The 17,599-nt window shown below is 43.2% G+C and overlaps 1 protein-coding gene across 8 annotated transcripts in view; it reads right to left on the bottom strand.

The window, feature by feature from the left end:
• ralgapa1 (Ral GTPase activating protein catalytic subunit alpha 1) overlaps positions 1-17,599 on the bottom strand; it is a 337,589-nt gene that overhangs the window by 163,059 nt on the left and 156,931 nt on the right. For 7 of the 8 annotated variants that reach the window (XR_005946224.1, XR_005946225.1, XM_041213937.1 and 4 more), the window contains exons 20-22: positions 11,229-11,402; positions 9,178-9,330; positions 8,605-8,798 (exon numbers count right to left, since the gene is read on the bottom strand). Coding sequence is in view for 6 of the 8 variants with exons in the window: in XM_041213937.1 (XP_041069871.1) it covers positions 8,605-8,798; positions 9,178-9,330; positions 11,229-11,402 (521 nt within the window). In the remaining 2 variants the exon portion in view is untranslated. The remainder of the gene's footprint in view (positions 1-8,604; positions 8,799-9,177; positions 9,331-11,228; positions 11,403-17,599) is intronic. The other variant, XM_041213940.1, reaches the window with a different exon arrangement.

Genomic DNA, 17,599 nt, shown 5'->3' with positions numbered 1-17,599 from the left:
TAGCAAAAGTTTTAAGTCATTCTGGAACACTTTGAAGTCTCAGAAAAAAAAAGTAGGGACTTATAAGCTTGAACTAAATCAAAGTTCAGCACTAGCTAATACTTCACCATCTGAATCCCGTTTTGACAGCAATGAGTGTGGTTTGCAACTTAACTGAAAATTACCAAGTATATACATATGAAGCACTTTCCACAAATTCAACAACCAACCAAAGTATATCACTTCATATCAATAAAGCTAGGTCTGCTTTTACTAGAATGAAGAAGTGAAGCTGAAAATTAAAGTTTACTATATAGCCACGATTATTTCTGCAACATGTAGTTAAATTTACTGCAATTCAAAAATTTTGCAGATCTCATGTGATGGCTCCACAGTTTCTGTCACAAGCCTGGATAAACACAGCAAATACTGCAGGCCAGAAACCATGGTGGGCTGGCATTGTGGCCTGAATAGGCAACAATAGGTTGCTGAACTTGGCCTTTTAAATCTGGTCAAAAGGCAGCAATTGCTCATGAGATGACCAGCAGCAGTAATATCTTGAAAGGCAACCCAAGGGATAGCCCCATTTTTATTGAGCTTTGTCAAAAGACCATGCTAAAAGACAGAATTGCAACCTACAAGAATAGCTTCAAAACATTAGAAACTCTAAGATCTTTCAAAAAAGGCAAACAGGAAAGTACAAAACTTAGCCTCCAATCAATCTATGACGTACGTGACCAAACATGTGTGTCACCTGCTGAATTTGTCATCTTTGAGGCCATAAACATAGTTGACTTATTATCCAACACCGGTGACTGTCAGTGTCAACGTAACAGCCGCCACCCCACTCCAACTCCAAAAGCCGAACTACTTCCGTGATCCTGGAGCCAACCCCCAACTCAAAGCACAAAAACGTTCTAGCGTAATGTAAGGCAGTACAGATCCTGCAGCAGATGCAATGACAAGGTACTATCCCAACCTCTGCAGCTTCCTGCTCATTTGCTCTACCTTTCAGTTATCCATGACCAGAATTTTTAGGTCGTCAGTTGGCCGCACGCACACCCCGAAAGAGTGTAAAATGGCATGCAGTGACGTCAGGCGAGTGTCCCAATGTCATCGCGCATTTGCGCGATATTTCGGTCGGTGGGTGTGCGCCGGGAATTGATAGCGTGCCTGCTGACAATTTATAGGCCTATTAAGGCCATTAAAGTTACAGCTGAATTAAACTTATCACTGCACATCCAACCTTACAGTTGGCGGGCAGACGAAAAGGCCAAGTGGCCTTTGCATTTTTTAAGGAAACCTCATCCATAAAAATAAAATAAAAATTTTAACATTTCATTAATATGTCCCTGCTCATGTGACAGTCACATGAGGGGAGATACTTTCTGACACCTTAAAATTCTTTATTTTAATTTTTTTATATCTTCATCTCCCTGAGGCAGCTCTGTGTCTCAGGGAGCTTTTCCTGTGCACACCTGAGCTAAGTTCCCCGCTCACCCTGCCCCCACCCCCACACAGACAGCGCTGAGCACTGCAACACATGTTTCATGCTGTGAAACTGCAGTTGGGCCCCAATCGCGGGTGGCGGTCGGCTTCCCAACTGCTCCTTCCCGCCCCCACCAAGCCTGCCCAACAAGGACAAAATTCTGCCCCATATCTTGAGCTTAGCCTGTCGCCAATGCATCTGTCCATGGCAGCATTGATAGGAGTGACCACCACATGGTCCTTGTGGAGACAAAGTCCCTCCTTCACATTAAGGATACCATCCATTATGTTGTGTGGCACCACCAACCATGCTAAATGGGATAAATTTTGAACAGATCTAGCAACTCAAAACCGGGATTCCATGAGGTGCTTTGGGCCATCAGCAGCACAATTATATTCAACCACAATCTGAAACCCTATGGCTTGGCATAACTACCACTCACTCTACCATTACCATCAAGCCAGGGGATTAACCTTGGTTCAATAAAGGGTACAGGAGGGCATGCCAGAGCAGCACCAGGCATGCCTAAAGATGTGGTGTCAACCTGGTGAAACAACAACACAGGACTACTTGCATGCTGAACAGCCTGAGCAATATCCGATAGACCGAGATAAGTGATCCCACAGCTGATGGATCAGATCTAAGCTCTGCAGCTCCTGCCACATCCAGTTGTGAATGTTGGTAGACAATTGAACAACTAACAGGAGGAGGAGGCATCACAAATATCCCCATCCTCAATGCATCAGTGCGAAAGACAAGGCTGAAACATTTGCAACCATCTTCAACCAGAAAGAAGTGCCAGGCAAATGAAACCATCTCAACCTCCTCCTGAGGTCTGCAGCATTACAGACAAAAGTCATTAGTCAATTCAATTCACTTCATGTGCTATCAAGAAACGGTTGAAGTCACTGGATACTGCAAAGGCTATGGGCCCTGATGACATTCCAGCAATACTAATGAAGATTTGTGCTCCAGAACCAGTTGTGCCCCTAGCCAAGCTGTTGCAGTTCAGCTGCAACACTGGCATCTACCCAGCAATGTGGAAAATTGCCCAGGTATGTCCTGTCCACAAAAAGCAGGGCAGTTACCGCAGCATCATTACTCTGAACAAAGTGATGGAATAATAGAAAGTGTCAATGATAGCGCTATCAAGGGGCATGTACATACTCAGCAATAACCTGTTCACTGATGCTCAGTTTGGGTTCTGCCAGGGCCACTCAGTTCCTGACTTCATTACAACCTTGGTTCAAACATGGACAAAAGAGCTGAACTCAAGAAATGGGGTGTGTGACAGCCCTTAACACCAGGGCAGCATTTGACTGAGTGTGGCATCAAGGAGTCCTAGCAAAGCTGGAGTCAATGGGAATCTGGGAGGAAATTCCCCACTAGTGGTAGACATACCTAGCACAAAAGATGATGATTGTGGTTGTTGGAAATTAATCATCTCAGTCCTGGGATATCGCTGCATAAGTTCCTCAGGGTAGTGTCCTGCCCTGTAGGCCCAACCACCTTCAGCAACCACATCAATGCCCTTTCCCCCATCATAATGTCAGAAGTGGAGACGTTTGCTGATGATTGTGAATGTTTAATACCTTTTATTACTCCTCAAATAATGAAGCATTCAATATGCAGCAAGACCTGGAAAATATTCAGCTTGAACTTATAAGTGGCAAGTAATATTCGTGCCACTGAAGTGCCAGGCAATGACCAATTCCAACAAGACAGAATCTAACCATCTCATCTTGACATTCAATGGCATTAAGATCACTGAATCCCCCACTATCAGCATTCTGTGGGTTACTAGAAACTTAACTGGACAGGAATATAAACATAGCAGCTACGAAAGCAGGTCAGAGGCTAGGAATCATGTGGCGTGTAACTCATTTCCTGACTCCACAAACCCTGTCCATCATTTGCAAGGCGCAAGTCAGGAGTGTGATGGAATACCTTCCACTTGCCTGGTTGAGTGCAGCTCCAACAACACTCAAGCTTAACATCATCCAGGTCAAAGTGACCCACTTGATTGGTATCCCACCCACCACCGATGCACAGCCGCAGCAACGTGCACCAGAAACAAGATGCGCAGGAGCAACTTACCAAGGTCCTCTGACAGCATCTTCCAAACCCATAACTTACCATGTAGAAGGACAAGAGCAGAAGGTGCATGGGGACACCACCACCTGCAAGCACCCCTCCAAACCAAACACTATCCTGACTTTTTTAAACTCATCCACGGGATGTGGGCTTTGCTGGCTGGGCCAGCATTTATTGCCATCCCTAGTGCCCTTGAGAAGGTGGTGGTGTGCTGCCTTCTTGAACCGCTGCAATCCATGTGGTGTAGGTACACCCACAGTGCTGTTAGGAAGGAAGGGAGTTCCAGGATTTTGACCCAACGACAGTGAAGGAACAGCAAATATATTCCCAAGTCAGAATGGTGAGTGGCTTGGAGGGGAACTTCCAGGTGGTGGTGTTCCCATCTATCTGCTGCCCTTGTCCTTCTAGATGGTAGTGGTCGTGGGTTTGGAAAGTGCTGTGGAAGGAGCCCTGGTGACTTCCTGCACTGCATCCTGTAGATAGTACACACTGCTGCTACTGTACGTTGGTGGTGGAGGGAGTGAATGTTTGTGGATGTGGTGCCAATCAAGTGGGCTGCTTTGTCCTGGATGGTGTCAAACTTCGAGTGTTGTGGGAGCTGTCCTCAACCATGCAAGTGGGGAGTAATCCATCACACTCCTGACTTGTGCCTATCACAGGATTCCAAACCTCTGACCTGCTCTTGTAGCCACAGTATTTATATGGCTGGTCCAGTTCAGTTTCGGTCAATGGTAACACCCAAGATGTTGATAGAGGGGGATTCAGTGACGATAATGCCAAAGAACATCAAGGGGCGATGGTTGGATTCTCTCTTGTTGGAGATGGTCATTGCCTGACACTTTTGTGGCACGAATGCGACTTGCCACTTGTCAGCACAAGCCTGGATATTGTTTAGGTCTTGCTACATTTGGACTTGGACGCTTCAGTATCTGAAGAGTTGCGAATGGTGAACATTGTGCAATCATCAGCGAACATTCCCACTTCTGACCTTATGATGGAAGGAAGGTCATTGATGAAGCAACTGAAGATGGTTGGACTGAGGACATTACGCTGAGAAACTCCTGCATTGATGTCCTGGAACTGAGGTGATTGACCTGCAATAACCAGAACCATCTTCTTTTGTGCTAGGTATGACTCCAACCAGAGGAGAGTTCTCCCCCCTCCCCTACCGATTCCCATTGACTCCAGTCTTGCTAGGGCTCCTTGATGCCATACTCAAATGCTACCTTGATGTCAAGGGCAGTCACTCTCACCTCATCTTGGGAGTTCAGCTCTTTTGTTCGTGTTTGAACCGAGGCTGTTACGAGGTCAGGAGCTGAGCGGCCCTTGCAGAACCCAAACTGGGCAGCAGTGAGCAGGTTACTGCTAAGCAAGTGCCATTTGATAGTACCGTTGATGACCCGTTCCGTTACTTTACTTATGATCGAGTGTAGACTGATGGGATGGTAATTGGCCAGATTGGATTTGTCCTGCTTTTTGTGTACAGGACACACCTGGGCAATTTTCCACATAGCCGGGTAGATGCCAGTGTTGTAGCTGTACTGGAACAGCTTAGCTAGGGGCGCGGCAAGTTTTGGAGCACAAGTTTTCAATACTATTGTCGGAATATTGTCAGGGCCCATAACCTTTGCACTATCCAGTGCCTTCAGCCGTTTATTGATATCAAGTGGAGTGAATCGAATTGGCTGAAGACTGGCACCTGTGATGCTAGGGACCTCCGGAGGAGGCTGAGGTGGATCATCCACTCGGTCCTTTTGACTGGAAATTGTAGCAAATGTTTCAGCCTCATCTTTTGCACTGATGCGCTGGGCTCCTCCACCAGTGAGAATGGGGACATTTGCGGAGCCTTCTCCTCCATTGAGTCGTTTAATTGACTATCCTGACTTGGAACTATATCGCTGTTCCTTCACTGTCGCTGGGTCAAAATTCTGGAACTTTCTTCCTAACAGTACTGTGGGTGCACCTACACCACATGGACTGCAGCAGTTTAAGCTCACCACCACCTTCTCAAGGGCAGTTAGGGAACGGCAAGACATCTACATCCAGTGAACAAATAAAATTTTTTAAAACTCTCAGTATCATACATTACAGCTAATTCCCCAGGTTCTTCCATCAACACTCATACAGAAGCAAAATACTGCAGCTCCTGGAAATCTGCAATAAAAACAGGAAATGCTGAAAATGCCCAGAAGGTCAGGCAGTGTCGCTGGAGATGGAAAGTTAGTTAACGTTGTTGATCGATGATATTTCATAAGCTCAACAGGAATTCTGTTTCTCTGTATAGATGCTGCCTGGTCTGCTGAGTATTTTTAGCATGTTCTGTTTTATTATCCTCAATAAACATTCCTGGGTATATTGTATCCCACCAGGAGTGGCAACACAGTGTATATGCAGTCAGGAGGGAGTGGCCTGGAATCCTCAACTCCAGAGCACATGAAGTCTCATGGCTAAGGCCAAACATAAGCAAGGAAACATCCTGCTGATTACCACCTACTGCTCTCCCTCAGGTGATGAATCAGCACTCTTCCATGTTGAATACCGCTTGGAAGGTGCACTGAGAGGAGCAGGGCGCAGAATGTACTCTGGATGGGGGACTTCAAATGACCGTTACCAAGAATGGCTCGATACCATGACCACTGACCGAACTGGCACAGTTCTGAAGAGCACCGCTGTCAGGCTGTGCCACGAGTGAAAAACCTCGTCCTCAACAATCTACCTGATACAGATGCACCTGTCCTTCATAGTATTGGAAAGAGTGATACTGCATAGCCCATTTTCACACCGAGGACAGCCTCCATCATGCTGTGTGGCAGGACCACCGTGCTAAATAAGATAGATTAAGAACAGATACAGCACCTTATGAGGTCTTGTGGGCCATTAGCAGAATTGTATTCCATTAGAATCTGCAACCTCCTGACCTGGCATATTCCTCATTGTATTATTGCCATCAAGTCAGGGAACCAAACATAGTTCAAAGAGGAGTGCAGACGATTATGCCAGGGGCAGTACCAGGCAGACCTAAAAATGAGGTGCCAACTTGGTAAAGCTAAAACACAGCACTACATGCTTGCTAAACAAAGGAAGCAGCATGATATAGACAGCTAAGCAATCCAACAACCAACAAGATCAAAGCTCTGCAATTCTGCCATGTCCAGTCATGAATGGTGGTGGATAATTTCACAACTAACAGGAGGAGAGAGCTCCAGGAACATTACCATGTTCAAATGATGGCAGAGCCCAGCACTTAAGTGCAAAAGTCAAGGCTGAAGCATTTGCAACTATCTTCAACCAGAAGTTTTGAGTAGGTGATGCGTCTCAGCCTGTCCCTGAGGTCCCCAGCATCACAGATGCCAGTGCATTAGCCAATTCAATTAGTTCCACGTAATATGAAGAAATAGCTGAAGGCATTGAATAGAGCAAAGAATATGGGCATCTACCCAATAATGGTTAAAAAATGCCTAGTTACGTCCTGTCCACAGAAACAGAACAAATCCAATCTAGTCAGTTACAGCCCTATCAGTCTATTTTCAATCATCAGAAACTTGATGGAAGGTTGATGGAAGCACACCAGCTCACCATAACCTGTTCAACGATGCTTGGTTTGAGCTCAGCCAGGAGCACTTGACTCCATATCTCATTATAAATTGCTTCAAACATGACAAAAGAGCTTAATTCAAGAGGCAAGGTGAGAGCAACTGCCCTTGACATCATGGCAACATTTGACTGTCTGTGGCATCAAAAAGCCCAAGTAAAGTTGAAGTCGATGGAATAGTGGGAAAACTCCATTGGCTGGAGTCATACCCAGCAAAAAACGTGGTTATAGCTGTGAGAGGCCAATCATCTCAACAGCAGCAGTTCTTCAGGGTACAGTCCTAGGTCCAATATCATCAGCTGCCTCAATTACCTCTTCTCCAATATAAGGTCAGAAGTAGGAATGTTTGCTGATGATTATATAAGAGAGAGTATTCAGTAGTATTTGCAATTTCTCAGATAATGAAGCAGTCCATGACTGCATGCAGCATTATCTGGACAACTTCTCAGGCTTGGGCTGACAAGTGGCAAGTAATATTTGTGCCACACAGGTGCTAGTCAATGAGTATCTTCAGAAAAGGCTATCACCATCCCTTGACATTCAATGACATATGCATTTCTGAATTCCCCACCATCAATATTCTGGGGTCACCAGTGATCAGAAACATAAGCGAAGTAGCCACTAAAATGCTGTGACTAAAAAAGCAGGCCAAAGACAGGGTATTCCGTGGTGAGCAACTTACCTCTTGATTCTCCAAAGCCTTTCCACCATTTATAAGGCATAGGTCAGAAATGTGATGAAATACCCTCCACTTGCCTAGATGAGTGCAGCTCAAACAACATTCAAGGAACTTAAGCTTGACACCATCCAGAACATAGTGGCCTGCTTGATTGGCACTCCATCTACCATCTTGAATATTCAATCCCTTCATTACTAATGCAACACAGCTGCAGCATGTATAGCTCAAGTAGCACTGGAAGCAACTCAAGGCTTCTTCAATACGCCTCCCAAACCCATGACATCTACTATCTGAAAGCAGAAGAGCAGCAATGCATGGGGGCATCCTGAGTTGCAAATATATTGCCATTCATTGTCAATGGTCAACATCCTGGAACTCCTTACTTTACAGCATTGTGAAAGGGGGTTACCTTTACCACGTGGACTGCAGTGGATTATTACTGCAATTCACAATCACCTTCTTGAGCAATTACGAGTGGGCAGTAAATGTTGGCCTTACAAGTAACACTTGCATCCCGCCATTGAGTCCAGAAATTTTTTTAAAAACACATTCCTATGAAATTAAAACACATTACCTTAGGTTGCTAAAACATACTGCCTACTAAATCTCGGGTTGCTATCATAACTTTTAATCTATAAATAGCTGCTGTGCACTACCTATTGTCTATGTATTTATTCAGGATAGGCACGATATCAAAAATTATATATGTGGAAAGTTGATGCCATAGTCGCACTGCTAATCTTTGCAAGCAAAATTAAATTAACTGCTTACCTTGGCCAGGTTCTGCCATAGTTCACATAAATAGTCAAAGACTTGTGCATGAATTTCAGGATCCTTAATGCAGTTGACATCTCCCAAAATACCAAGCATTCTTCTCCACATAACTGTCGCAACATCTTCATGCCATCCTTTAAGACTCCCTCCTGCCATCACACTGCAATCTTCATTTGGAAACTCGCTATTTTCTGCTCAATACAACATTTAAAGTTATACAACACGCGATACACATTCTAATTTACACAATTTAAATTCAACCTCAAAAAACATGCACAAAATGATCCAAAAGTTAAAATTTAAGTATATTGAAAATATCACTGTATAGAAACCAATGCCATCAACACAGTATGAATTGTACTAAGCTCTTGTTCTAAGATAAAAATGACCACACTACAGCTTCTTTACTGAGAATCTTGAATACCTTACCAATCAAACAATCGCACAAAAGATAGACATATACATGTTGCTTAATGTGTCGCATATTAGCAGTTTCCTTTGTGGGATCCAAGATTAAAAGTGTGGAACAAGGTGCACATTAACTAAGTTAATTAACCATGAAAGTAATACCCAAGTCATCAGGCGTCTGCAAGACTGAATGATGCAGTTTTTCATCTAGTGGTAAATCTTTTTGCTCCACATGATCAGCATTCAAAGTGGATGGAGAAGGTGTCTGAGATCTTGAACAAGTGTTTGAATGGGTTGGAGAAGCACTTTCAGAGCCTAAAGAATATTAAAAAAAAAAATCTATACTAACAGAGGAGACTACAATAATAAGCAAAAACTGAAATTGAAAACAAGGCAATAGATGACATATCATTTGGTAACAACAAAGCACAAACAATATCCCTCATATATATAAAAAATGTTAAGACAAAAAAAAACTATGCAGGACTTCAGTGTGTGCATATAACTTAGAACAACTGTCAAAACACCAACAAGTCAGGTTCTATTTTAAGGCTGTTTCGTTTTCTTTTAATTTCAAGAATATTCACTGACAGAATTTTCTGGCATGAATCACTCAATTCATTATATTCTTTATTCTCAAGAAATTGAGTTTATAACATTGTATTTATCACAAGCAAGGCACTAATCTTTTATTCTAGTGCACACAATTATTTGAATTGTACGCAAGTTCAATGGAAATATAATGCCAGTCCGTCTTAGGCCATGTTAGGCAGTTTGTATTTTTGATAAATACTGGCTCCAAAAAAATATTCTTCAAAGCGTCTTGTGTTTGGTATCTTATTTCTACAAAATACAACTTACCCAGTTTCCAGAAGGGTAAGAAACAGTGATAGTATAATATATTGAGATCAATATGGCAGATAAATTATATTGATAAGTCTACGTTTCTTTTTTTAATGCAGCCAGGTAATACAATCTGGGCCACAGATTTCTCCACAACCAAAAGTCATCACTGTGCAACTGAGTTAATAGGGAAAAGCAAAATATCACAGATGCTGGAAATCCGAAATAAAAAAAAACAGAAAACGCTGGAAACATTCAGCAGGTCTAATAACTCTCTCACTCGACAGATGTTAACACTTTAGGCCTGTGACCTTTCATCAGAACTGATAAAAGGTCACAGACCTGAAGCATTAACTCTGCTTCTCTCTCCACAGATGCTGCTTGGTCTGCTGAATGTTTCCACCATTTTCTATATTTATGCTGAATTGATAGGGAATGCACATTTGCAGTTAATATCCCCAGAACAGAAGATGCAGTCTTCACTCAGAGCACAGAGCTGGATTTAGCAATGTTTTCCGAAACTTAATTCACAGCAAACAGAAAAGTAATTTAATATTTTTGCCCGAGTTCCCTCCTATCATACTTGGTTACACAATTGATGCACATCAAAATGATCAAAACTATTGTCTTTACACTGTCTCTAAGATTCTGTTCAGTTTTTCAATATAAAGAGAAAATAAAGCTGTTTCCAATCTTTGTTCACTATAATAGCCTTCAGTCATACATTCTCATGGCTGAATAAAATAATTCCTCTCTCCCATTTCACAGATTTTACTCTAGCCATGTAACCCATTTCCTAAGAATCAGTCAAAAGAAGGCCGCAACAATTTGCTGCAATGTCATCCCAAATGGCGAAGTAATATTGAGAACTAACTGGATTGGGCATACAGTTGACTGGGAATACTTAATCTGCGGTATTCTATTGTGTAGCATGACTCTTTAAATTTCCATGCCTGCTTTTCTTTGGAACAATTCAATTACCAACACAGGATTTCCTCCTGTTTTCTTGAATTGGTACAATGATACAGCAACTGCATGCACATTACTATTCCATCATTGTCACTTGGTCAAAATCCTGGAACTCACTACCTAACAGCACCGTGACTGTACCTACACAACATGGAATGCAGTGGTTCAATAAGGTTGCTCACCACCACCTGCTCCAAGGCAATTAGACAGGGACATTAAATATTGGCCTTGCCAGTGATGCCCACTTCCCATGAATTGAATAAAAGTCTTGTTATTCATTCAGTGTCTACCACAAAGGAGTGGCAAGATTAAAAACAGATGCTTAAGACAAGTGAAGCAATAGGACACTGTGTTAAATGTTAACAGCTGATTTTTACCTTTCCTCAGCAAGCAAAACACACCTGTGATTGTAACTGTGTCAGCAGAAGTGGTCTGCAGATTGAGGCTGCTAGTTTCGGAATCAATGTGCATAGCAGTTAAATTCGTCAATTCTTGCTCCACATCTGTTTGCCGTGGTGCTCCTAGATCTGCTTCAGTGTATACAGCAGAAATGGTTTCACTGCCAAAGCTAAAGCCTACAACGGAACCAAAAATGATGACCATCATGAACCCCCTTTTTAAGCAAAAATAAATCCTGAGGAAGTATGATCGAGAAGATTGTGCAAATTATATATTAAAAACAGCAAAAATTTTTACTTTCTAGAGATGCAGAAGAAACAAAAAAACCCAAAAATGTTTGCAAAATGCTGATTTTATAGAACCAAAATCACTTCACAACAATAAATAAAGCAGCTCAGCCAGTATTCTGAATATGCAGATGTCCATTCTGTCAGCTCAATAAGCATGCTCTTAAAAATTATGCTTTAGCCATTCTTTTAGCCAATCTTTTACTTTCTATTGCAGTCAACTGGATAAAGTTTTTTTCTGGGGTGGGGGTGGTGGTAATGAAAAGCAAATGAAGGGAAATACATGAACAATACTATTGTTCGAGCAGAAAGCTTTTAGAAAACCATTGCACAATTGACACATATGCAGTTCAGCATATCATCGAAAACAGCTAAACAGAAGCAGATGCAAAACTCCATAATTGGTAACTGAGGGAAGTTTTAGATGTGCAGATTTGGAGGGAAAATACATCCAATTTCTTGAACAAATCTACAGAATACAATTTTTTCTTAATTTCTGCTACAGAAGTTATGGTACAGAAATTATTTCTAATGAACTTAACTATCAGACTTCTGAGCATCGAACTAACTACCTATACACTGCATAATATTTGTCATACAATGCACCTCAGCATCCATGTAAAGTAATCCAATAGTGCTGCACATGGTCTGTTCACACACCCTATAAAACACCAGGAACTGCAGCATTGCGCCAGTTCATTTTGACCTGAACTTAAGCAAACAGGAACAAACTAGAAAATTCCAAGACCAATGCCACCACAAGGCTAGAGTAAACAGTTCAGCAGGATCTTGTGGAAGGAGGATATTCTTTGAAGAATGAAGATCAAAAATTATTTTTCCCCCAATTTAAGCTTTCGACGCACACCAAAGTAACACCAATTTGGGAGGGATTTGGGCGATGGTAATTCCTTGTACAGTAGCTATAACATCAATTTCCATCACAAATATGACAGGCTTAATAGCATGCAACAGTCAAATCTAGATATAATGCAAGATCAAATTTAAATAGTAGATTACTCTATGTAGTAGCTTTGCAAATATCAATCACAACCTGACAAAAATGCTCTTGAAGCTTTTAACTTGTGACTTTTAATCTACCTTTGCATAAAAAGCACTCAAGCTTCTAGTTAACTATTCACTGTTGGATAATAACAAACAAACTGATTATCAAGATGATGACTTCTATCTTGATCATAATTCATGTTTCAGAATATAACTTTTAGTTTTAGGAATTAAACTTCTAAATGCAAGATAAATGGAAAAGTCTGGCTAAGAAACAAGTAAACAAATCTAATGTAAAGGTGAATCAAACAAGCCTAAGTTTAATTAACTTGTGCTTTGCTTACAAGGTCAGAGCTGACAGTAGAATAAAACTTGAACAATGAATGATCGATCCCCAAGCTTGTATTGGAGCCAGAAGGCCTAGAAAACTAGTAAGACTCCAAAAGCAATACAAATTATTCATATGGGTTACAGTATCAAAGAGTTGAGTTGAAGGTGAAATAATTTGGTTACATTTGTTTGAGACTATCCTAAAGCTTCCCATATCGTCAGAGATGGGTTGTTTGGGGAAGGGGGGGGGGGGGGGGGGGGGGGGGGTAGAAGGCTCTTTTGTTTAAGCTGTGTGCACTTGCCGATGGAAGCAAGCAGTTCAGGAAGAGACAGAGGCAGTTGCAGTTTTGCTTTGGTGTAGACTGCATTTCATTCGATTAAGCATACCAACAGATGATTGTTAGTCAGGCCTGCACTTTAAACAGAAAAAAATACTAACTTTATTGTTCACCATGTGGAATGTGGGTGGGGCTCAGGCTCAGTTTGAGTTTGTGAGGGAAAAGCAGCTGGAAGATTTGCTTAGCTTGCAATGAGAGGAAAAAATCCACAGTGGTGTTCATGGTGTCTTGTGCAAGAAGTCAGTTTGCAGTTAATTTGGAAGCAGTCAACTTGGTCAGCCAGCTTGGAACAAGCAGAGAGAAATCATTTGCCAGGAGCTGGCAATCAGCTGTGGGATCAGCAGCTGTACAAAATCTGTGGAAGCAAAAGAGGGCCATTAGGAATCAGGGGTGTTCCTGATGTTTAAATCCCCAAGTAAGAATGCACTGAAGCCCAAGTTTGAGCTGAGAACTTCACAGTTGTGAGCTTTTGAAGATGATTTGGAGAATCACTTAGCCAAAAGCTAATGGAAAGATCCCATGTAATTTCATACCTTGGACAATAGCTGGAACATGGAAGGAAAATCAAAGTGACTCCCAGAGGGCTATGGCATGCCTTTGGGTTGGTCCCTGAAGAAATGAATGAACCTTCGAGATTTCATAAAATAAGGGAATTATTGGGAGGTGGGAAGTAATAAGTAGAACTGAGTTTATAGCATAAACCTTTATAAGCTATAGGTGCTAAAGTAATGGTGCTTGTTTTATTTAATTTCTTTTTGCATACAATCAAGTTTGTTTTTGTTTAGAAGTATGAAATCTTGTGGCATGGTTCTGTTAGTTAATTATTCAGTGTTCGAATTTCTCTAAACATTAAGGGTCTCTGACAGGATTGCAACATTCTAAAATTGCTTGGTATTGAGACAGTAATTTGATGTCCTGCTTTCAAATAATGAAAATGTCTTTTCAGATTGGTGTGGTAGTAGATAAAAGCAATGGACTTAACCAAATCTATAAGAAGTTTAGTATCAACATTGAGTGCATTCTAAACACCGTCTAATCAGAATTCCCAATTAAATATAGATGATCTAGAATAAGGGTTTGCAGTTTATGAGTTCTACAAGCTGAAACTACAAGCTAACAATCTAGATAAAAACAAAAAACTGCGGATGCTGGAAATCCAAAACAAAAACAGAATTACCTGGAAAAACTCAGCAGGTCTGGCAGCATCAGTGGAGAAGAAGAGTTGACGTTTCGAGTCCTCATGACCCTTTCACAGAACTGAGTGAATATAAGGAGAGGGGTGAAATATAAGCTGGTTTAAGGTTGGGGGGGGGGGGGGGGGGGGGGGGGGGGGGGGTGGGTGGTGCGGTTGGTGGTGTGGTTGTAGGGACAAGGAAGCAGTGATAGGAGCAGATAATCAAAAGATGTCACAGACAAAAGAACACAGAGGTGTTGAAGGTAGTGATATTATTTAAATGAATGTGCTAATTAAGAATGGATGGTAGGGCACTCAAGGTACAGCTCTAGTGGGGGTGGGGTGGAAAGACTAGTGGGGCATAAGAGATTTAAAAATAATGGAAATAGGTGGGAAAAGAAAAATCTATATAAATTATTGTAAAAAACAAAAGGAAGGGGGAACAAACAGAAAGGGGGTGGGGATGGAGTTCAAGATCTAAAGTTGTTAAATTCAGTATTCAATCCGGAAGGCTGTAAAGTGCCTAGTCGGAAGATGAGGCGCTGTTCCTCCAGTTTGCGTTGGGCTTCACTGGAACAATGCAGCAAACCAAGGGCAGACATGTGGGCAAGAGAGCATGATGGAGAGTTAAAATGGCAAGCGACAGGGAGGTTTGGGTCATTCTTGCGGACAGACCGCAGGTGTTCTGCAAAGCGGTCGCCCAGTTTACGTTTGGTCTCTCCAATGTAGAGGACACCGCATTGGGAGCAACAAATACAGTTGACTATGTTGGGGGAAATGCAAGTGAAATGCTGCTTCACTTGAAAGGAGTGTTTGGGCCCTTGGACACTGTGGAGAGAGGAAGTGAAGGGGCAGGTGTTGCATCTTCTGCGTGGGCATGAGGAGGTGCCATAGGTGTGGGTTGAGGAGTAGGGGGTGATGGAGGAGTGGACCAGGGTGTCCCAGAGGGAACGATCCCTACGGAATGCCGCCGGGGGAGGGTGAAGGGAAGATGTGTTTGGTGGTGGCATCACGCTGGAATTGGCGGAAATGGCGGAGGATGATCCTTTGAATGCGGAGGCTGGTGGGGTGATAAGTGAGGACAAGGGGGACCCTATCATGTTTCTGGGAGGGAGGAGAAGGCGTGAGGGCGGATGCGCGGGAGATGGGCTGGACACGGTTGAGGGCCCTGTCAACAACCGTGGTGGAAAACCTCGGTTAAGGAAGAAGGAGGACATGTCAGAAGAACTGTTTTTGAAGGTAGCATCATCAGAACAGATGCGACGGAGGCGAAGGAACTGAGAGAATGGGATGGAGTCCCCAGGAAGCGGGGTGTGAGGAGCTGTAGTCGAGGTAGCTGTGGGAGTCGGTAGACTTGTAATGGATATTGGTGGACAGTCTATCACGAGAGATTGAGACAGAGAGGTCAAGGAAGGGAAGGGAAGTGTCAGAGATGGACCATATGAAAATGATGGAGCAGTGGAGATTGGAAGCAAAATTAATAACTCTTTCTCCAGTACATCAATGATTACTTCGGTACTGCTTCATGCTCTCGTCGGGACTTGGAAAAATTTATTAATTTTGCTTCCAATCTCCACCCCTCCATCATTTTCACATGGTCCATCTCTGACACTTCCCTTCCCTTCCTTGACCTCTCTGTCTCAATCTCTGGTGACAGACTGTCCACCAATATCCATTACAAGCCTACCGACTCCCACAGCTACCTCGACTACAGCTCCTCACACCCCGCTTCCTGTAAGGACTCCATCCCATTCTCTCAGTTCCTTCGCCTCCGTTGCATCTGTTCTGATGATGCTACCTTCAAAAACAGTTCCTCTGACATGTCCTCCTTCTTCCTTAACCGAGGTCTACCACCCACGGTCGTTGACAGGGCCCTCAACCTTGTCCGGTCCGTCTCCCGTGCATCCGCCCTCATGCCTTCTCCTCCCTCCTAGAAACATGATAGGGTCACCCTTGTCCTCACTTACCACCCCACCAGCCTCCGCATTCAAAGGATCATCCTCCGTCATTTCCGCCAACTCCAGCATGATGCCACCACCAAACACATCTTTCCTTCAGCCCCCCGGCGGCATTCCGTAGGGTCCGTTCCCTCCGGGACACCCTGGTCCACTCCTCCATCATCCCCTACTCCTCAACCCCCACCTATGGCACTCCCCATGCCCACGCAAAAGATGTAACACCTGCCCCTTCACTTCCTCTCTCCTCACCGTCCAAGGGCCCAAACACTCCTTTCAAGTGAAGCAGCATTTCACTTGCATTTCCCCCAACTTAGTCTATTGCATTCGTTGCTCCCAATGCGGTCTCCTCTACATTGGAGAGACCAAACGTAAACTGGGTGACCGCTTTGCAGAACACCTGCGGTCTGTCCGCAAGAATGACCCAAACCTCCCTGTCGCTTGCCATTTTAACACTCCACCCTGCTCTCTTGCCCACATGTCTGCCCTTGGTTTACTGCATTGTTCCAGTGAAGCCCAAAGCAAACTGGAGGAACAGCACCTCATCTTCCGACTAGGCACTTTACAGCCTTCCGGATTGAATACTGAATTTAACAACTTTAGATCTTGAACTCCATCCCCACCCCCTTTCTGTTTGTTCCCCCTTCCTTTTGTTTTTTACAATAATTTATATAGATTTTTCTTTTCCCACCTATTTCCATTATTTTTAAATCTTTTATGCCCCGCTAGTCTTTCCACCCCACCCCCACTAGAACTGTACCTTGAGTGCCCTACCATCCATTCTTAATTAGCACATTCGTTTAGATAATATCACTAGCTTCAACACCTCTGTGTTTTGTTCTTTTGTCTGTGACAACTTTTCATTATCTGCTCCTATCACTGTTTGCTTGTCCCTACAACCACACCACCCACCCCCCCCAACTTCTCTCTCCCCCCGACCACCTTAAACCAGCTTATATTTCACCCCTCTCCTTATATTCGCTCGGTTCTGTGGAAGGGTCACGAGGACTCGAAACGTCAACTCTTTTCTTCTCCGCCGATGCTGCCAGATCTGCTGAGTTTTTTCAGGTAATTCTGTTTCTGTTTAAGCTAACAATCTCATTGGGAAATATCCTACAAGGCATCACTGGGGGACTAGAAGATAGCTGAAACCACTAGAACTATGGTGGGAACCTTTCAGCATTGTCCTGCGTGGTCTTGATCATAGGTCTAAGAAATGAGTGAATTTATGGTAAAAAGCCCAGAACCCCTGCAAAAGAGATGTCCCTCTATTTGGCTTGGTCAATG

The sequence above is a fragment of the Carcharodon carcharias genome, chromosome 20 (genome assembly GCF_017639515.1).
Source record: "Carcharodon carcharias isolate sCarCar2 chromosome 20, sCarCar2.pri, whole genome shotgun sequence".
Taxonomy (NCBI): Eukaryota; Metazoa; Chordata; class Chondrichthyes; order Lamniformes; family Lamnidae; genus Carcharodon; species Carcharodon carcharias.
Note: the sequence above shows the minus strand (reverse complement) of the source record. Positions and strands in the feature narration are given on the sequence as shown.